The following is a 6,024-nucleotide window of genomic DNA, read 5'->3' on the forward strand; positions in this document are numbered from 1 at the left end:
CTCACATAGTTCTTGTAGTCACCAATCTGATATGGAACTAAGTAACTACATAGTTATTGTAGTCACCGATCTGATAAGGAACTAAGAAATATCAAAGTGGTACTACAGAGAAGGACCATGAAAGTGAGGCACCCCAGTCCCTTCCATGGAAGGCAGTTACACCATTGAAATAGATAAGTGGACATCAATGTCCACAGAATGCACAATTCTTTGGGTGTGGTAGAATTAGTGCGTCATCAGTTCAGTGCCTTAACACTAGAAGAGTGATGTATGCTATAGTGTCTTTAATTTTTTACAAGTATTCAAATATATTACCTCAAAGTTTTCAGTTTGTTTGAATATAGCATTTAAAACAAACTTGGGTTTCTTTTCTAATCAAATATTTGGTTCAAGAATTTGTTGCTTTTGGGATGTGGGGTGCTTTTTCAGTTTTGTTCAGATAAACTTGCTAAATCAGATCATGCTCTGTATAGAGCACTAGAAAAATTTAGAATTCAGATCAAAAAAATTGAAGTAGCATCAGTAGGTAGCAGCATGAAATGTGCAACAGTTCCTTGTTGCTTAACTGGAGGTTGTAATCATGCAGATAAGCTTGTGAAGAAGTAGGATATTGGAGTGATGGTTATACTAGCTTGAGTGTCTTTATGACAAGCAACCTCTCTGAGATTCCTTCTCCCAAAAGTAATTTCGGGGGGGGGGGGGAGGCATTGTGAGGGAGGGGAATTTCTGAGAAGTGAAATATTGTAACTAGGTCCAACTTAAACTATTAATTTCCCCTGTGAATGAACTCTGACAGTATTTCTCCAGCCCAAAGTAGAATACGGAGGACTGACAAAGATACGTACAAAATTTTAGTCACCTTCTTGATTGGGTTAGGAATTATGTATGTATAACAATGTGGATGTTTGACTAAATAGTGTCAACTTTTTGAGTTGAATTAGGGTGACTTTTTTCCCTCCATTGCCTATAGGTTTATCCCCTGTGGCTGTGTCCCTTCATATTGCCTAATAGCCCTGGTATGGTTCATCCAAAAGGAGATGAAACTGAACTATATGTAAATGTTGGGTCCTATGGAGCGCCTCAAACAAAACACTTTGATGCCATGGCTTCCACCAGACAAATGGAGAAGTTTGTAAGGAGTGTACATGGGTAAGGATTTTTTAAGTCCTGAAAAGGAAATCTTGTCTTAATATGATTAGGAGAAGCATTTAGTAAATAACCCTTAGCTTGGCCCCATGATATCGTGGCTACACAAAGTGGATTTTGGCTTATGTTTGCCAATATAAAAATTAAAATTTTATTGTAGGTAAAGGTAATTGAAGCATCTTTTTTGTAAAGAGCTTTCAAAAGTCATTATGTTCTGTTACTAATACGGCTGAAGTCTTCTAAAAAAAGCAAGCTCTTCCATATTAGTTGGTTTATTGGTTTGCTAGAATACATAAGATTGGACTGAAAGGTTTGTCTGTTGATATAATACCAGAACAAATGGCTTTATGTTGCCAAAGCAGCCTAATTTTAGAAGTGGACAATAATTGCTGTCATCTTCAGATGCAACAACTCTTTGTTTGTTTCAGTTTCCAGATGTTATATGCAGATTGCTATATGACTCGTGAAGAATTCTGGGAAATGTTTGACGGCTCCCTATATCATAAACTGAGGAAAGAACTTCAATGCAGTGATGCTTTTCCGGAGGTGTATGATAAAATCTCCAAAGCTGCAAGGCACTAAATCTCTAACCTCAAGCAGGGAAATCAGTTTTCACAATAACTAACTGCTCTTCCCTTACAAAACATTTGTTGCTGTCCCAAAGACTTACATTTTTGATTTGAAAGTGCATATTCCTGCCTTTAAGGAGATATTACCAATTGTTTATCATACAGTGTCCATATTTTTTTAATAATGTTAAGAAATCTCAGTTGTAAGTCATAGCTGCAAAACTATCTGTACTTGCAATTGGCTATATCTTATAGGAGGCGAGTGGAAAAGCAAATCCTTAAGTAAGATGGTAATGTAGAATTGTAGTATCATTTCTGATAACTAGAAAATGCCAGTGGCCTTTTATGGGAGCTTTGGCATCTAGAGGCCTTTTTCTATCTGAGGGTAGTGCCAAACTGAGATTGCCTTTCAAAGGGTTGCTTGATTGAAGTAGCTTGTTCTGGCCAAGATTTCTGCTCAAATACTCAAAAGCAAGCAAGTATTTACAATTAATAAGGCTTTCTGCATGAACACCTTGGAAGCTGTGGCATGGAGGTAGTTTGAGCCAGTGTGAGGTTGTTCTAACTTCACTTGTTATTCCCATCAAGGTGTCCATGTGGTCAGAAAAAATGTAGCTTGCATATATTGAGAAGGGAGGAAACTAATACACTTCTCTCCCCTTTTTATATTAAACCACTGCTTTTAAAGTATTTTTGCTTAGGTACATGTAGGATGTCTGCTGCTTCTTTTGGAACAAACTGCTGTATTTGAGGTTTAAATTTTGTCCTATGCTGCTTTTTAGATGTGTTCTGTTACAAGATATGAAAAATTCTTGGATGATTCATACCTTGAGTTGCAAAGCCAGATTACCAGGTTTCTAATGTGCTTGTTGGAAGAACAGGACTCGCCTCACTTTTAACAGTACAAAGAGGATTGCCATTTAATTTGTAACTGAACAGCAAAAAGTAGTTTTTGTTTCTGTAACTCCTTTTTGCATTTTTTATATATGTTGTGTGAAGAAAATGTGGTGGTGTTGAAGTTGTGTAGTAGCTGATATACAGTAACTATGGTTTGGTAGGTGCTATCTGTTGCCTGCCTTTACTACTGACAAATTTTGCTAATATCACTCAGGGTGGTTCCATGTTATGCAACCTTTTTGCACTGCTGAAGAATGCCTCTTCAACAGCAAACAGAATAGAAATGATGGTGGTGCATAGCATTATGTTCCCCATTGCGACAGGACATATAGTAAGATTGCTACTTTGAAATACATCCCTTTTACCAAAGGTCCCACTTTTCCCTGCTTTTTTCCTTTTGGTTCCTTGGTTTCCAGCCTGCTTAACTGCTTACTGTTCTTTTCCAGCTGGCCAGCTCTGTGGTGCATGGGCATTAATGTGTAGGTGGCTAACTGTTGGGGGTGGGGACTGAGTACTGCTTTTTGCTTTGTAGCGAGCCAGAATCCATGCTCATCCCTCTTAAATTATCATTTCACTCATCATAGCATGATCATGAAATAAACAAGTATACGTTTAAAAAAAACAGAACAGTGGCTTTTGTTTCCTAAAAAGTGTGAAACAGGAAATAAGCCTTTCTCCCTTGGGGAAGAATAGATAATTTACAATTGATTCAGAAATGTTGTGAGATTCTTCCCCTTTGGAGATAATTGGAAATAATTAAGCTGGGATGAGACAAATGGTGAAATGTTAAGGAAACAACAGCCCTGGGAAGTCTCAACAGCACGTTGACTGTTCAGACAGCTTGGTGTGGCAGTTGAGCTTAATTTTTTGTTTTGTTTTGTTGGTAATTTCAAATCAGATCTTTAAAAAAAAGAGACCCTCCCCTCCCCACAGAAGATGCTGGAATTGCAGCAGGTTAATTACAATGGCATCTGGATAGTACATAAAAGGTGGGTGGATTGTGATAATTCTAATAGCACATTATTTGCAGTGCATCTCTCCAGGTTCTTTAGAGCCTTATCAGCTGGAGGAAGCCTGGCCATCTTATGTCAATTTATTTTTCATTCAGAAATGTAAGGGGGGTGTAGTGAGAATCTCCAGATCACTAACTCGCCAAATGTGTGTTCCAGAGCCAGATAAAAGGAAATTGAGGTTATGTATTTTAAAGACCCAGAATCCGAACCTGGAGGCAGGTATAACAAAAGGGGAAGGAATAGCATAATTTTTCTTCATTCTATTCCTGCTTCAAATTGTGAGCTTATTTCCAGTCAGTGCTTCAGTACTAATACCATAGTAGTAAGTCCAGTTTTGCTGGATGAGGTCCTGAACTTTCCCATAAAGAAAATTAACTGGCCCTTTAAATCATTAATCAGCTTCACAGGCTTTTGTTGTCCCCCCCCCCCTTAATTATACCACAAGTTTAACCAAAGTCTGACCCAAAGACTAGTTAGGTATAATTTTTAAAAATGGTTTGCAATATTTATTTGAACTTACAGAAAAATGTTGATTTGAGATATGTTGGCAACTCTCCATGATGTTTTATTATATCCACCTAGTGATTTTATTAGAGTTGAGGAGAAACTGTAAGGGAGAAATTTAATCATTTAATTATGTGCAAGTGTGCAGGCTGTGAGCAATCTTACAACTATTCCATAAAGGTAAAGGTTCTGCTTAAATTTCTGTAGTGATTTCTCCAGACTCTTGAGAATCTTTTTTTTTAATGCTTGTGAGGTATGGGAAATTACTGAAGCAGCAAAAAGCCAACATGGCTATGCCAGTGGGTGTACTCTGAATCCAGAAACAGGGATTAATTGATTGATTTTACTTAAAGTCCATTCTCCCTGTGAACAGTCTCAGACTAGATAACGTCGATATTAAAATTTACATTAAAACCATAAATAAGCATACAATTCTGTCATAAAAACACTCTAGACGGGGGGCCATATTACCCAGCCCCAATAAATGAGATTTAAAGTGTACCAAGGCTTGCTGTTCATCTGCCTGAAAAACTTGGCGTGAAGAATTTTTTTGAGTCTGCTCCGTACTATGTATTTACTTTTGGCTATACACTGTATTTTTCTCAGCGCAGGTTGTTTTTGTAAAGTGGTTTTTGTACCTTATTGCTACAACCTTAACAGAAGCCCTGCTAGCTCTGATATCTAATGTAGTATGAGTATAATGTCGCTGCTGGTATTATCACTGTCAGCATTGATACTTTTAGACAGAAAGTGTACGATTACAATAAAAATACTATTTTGGTGTGAGTGACTAAAATAGGGTTGTACTGTAACATATAATGGTGTACGTGACTTAATTTGAACAGAACCTTACTTTACTAGAGTATTTGCATAAGAACAATACAAGTAAGGACCTGCAAAGGACTCAGGATGGAGGAAATCTCATCCTCTCCCCAAAGATCCTCTATTGCCCATTGCCACCCTCCCTTAGTGGTACTTGTGCCTCCTGCCAGCCAGGCAATGTGGGAGAGGGGCCTTTTTATACTCACAGAGTGATATGACTCTGATCCTCACTTCTGCTTGTTTGGCTCAAAGGATGCTATAACTAATGATATCAGTGACTTCTGAAGGTCCAGAATGATCAACAGTGCTGTGGGTGGTTTCTCAAAGTGACCAAGATCATTAAAGATTGGAGAAATATGTTGCATATAACACCTATAGAGAACCATTTCAATATAGATTCTGAATAAAACCTGATCAGAAACTGGACTGAAATAGGTTTAAATATTGTATTTACTTACAAGAAAGCTTGGAAATTGCACTGGCCCAAGGTTTCAGTGCATATGCCAAAAAGCATGTAACCATTTAGTGTTTACATGCTCTAAAAGTCAGTAGCGTACTTTATAGGATTCTCAGGGAACAAAAAAATCCCTAGTTGCAAAACCAGGCCAATGCTCCATTGAGGCTGTATACCTTTGGGCAACATGTTAAGAGACACCCAGTTAAAATTATGCAATGCATATCTGAGCTCAGGAACAGAGTACAAATCAGCCTTGAGTATGTAGATCCAAACACTACAGAGACACTCTTTCTATAACTTTTGAGCAATAGACCTTCAGTGCTTTGTGGGGACAAAAAATTGCAAACACTGACTACTCTTTTATCACATAACAAAAGTGGCAACATTTTTGATAGCAATAGCTAGCAATTTAAAATTGACATAATCGCAGTACACTAATTTTGAAAAAGACACATGGGTTTACCAAATTCCCTGATTAAATGGTATAAGAAATCATAAGGAGATGATTGCACGTGGGCTTACGATAGTTCTGTGCTGCAAATGTGTAGGTCTCTTAGCTATTGGATCTCTGCCATCATTTGTCAGAATTTCTCTGTGGAAATTAACTATAGCAGTG

General features: G+C 37.6%; 1 protein-coding gene across 1 annotated transcript in view; it reads left to right on the top strand.

Annotated features, from left to right (window-relative positions):
• Positions 1–4,912, top strand: part of DHCR24 (24-dehydrocholesterol reductase) — a 28,598-nt gene extending 23,686 nt beyond the window's left edge. The window contains exons 8-9 of the mRNA XM_054979366.1: positions 971–1,149; positions 1,575–4,912. Coding sequence (XP_054835341.1) covers positions 971–1,149; positions 1,575–1,728 — 333 coding nt within the window. The 3' untranslated portion in view covers positions 1,729–4,912. The remainder of the gene's footprint in view (positions 1–970; positions 1,150–1,574) is intronic.
• Positions 4,913–6,024: the final 1,112 nt, after the last annotated feature.

This window comes from Eublepharis macularius, chromosome 5 (genome assembly GCF_028583425.1).
Source record: "Eublepharis macularius isolate TG4126 chromosome 5, MPM_Emac_v1.0, whole genome shotgun sequence".
Taxonomy (NCBI): Eukaryota; Metazoa; Chordata; class Lepidosauria; order Squamata; family Eublepharidae; genus Eublepharis; species Eublepharis macularius.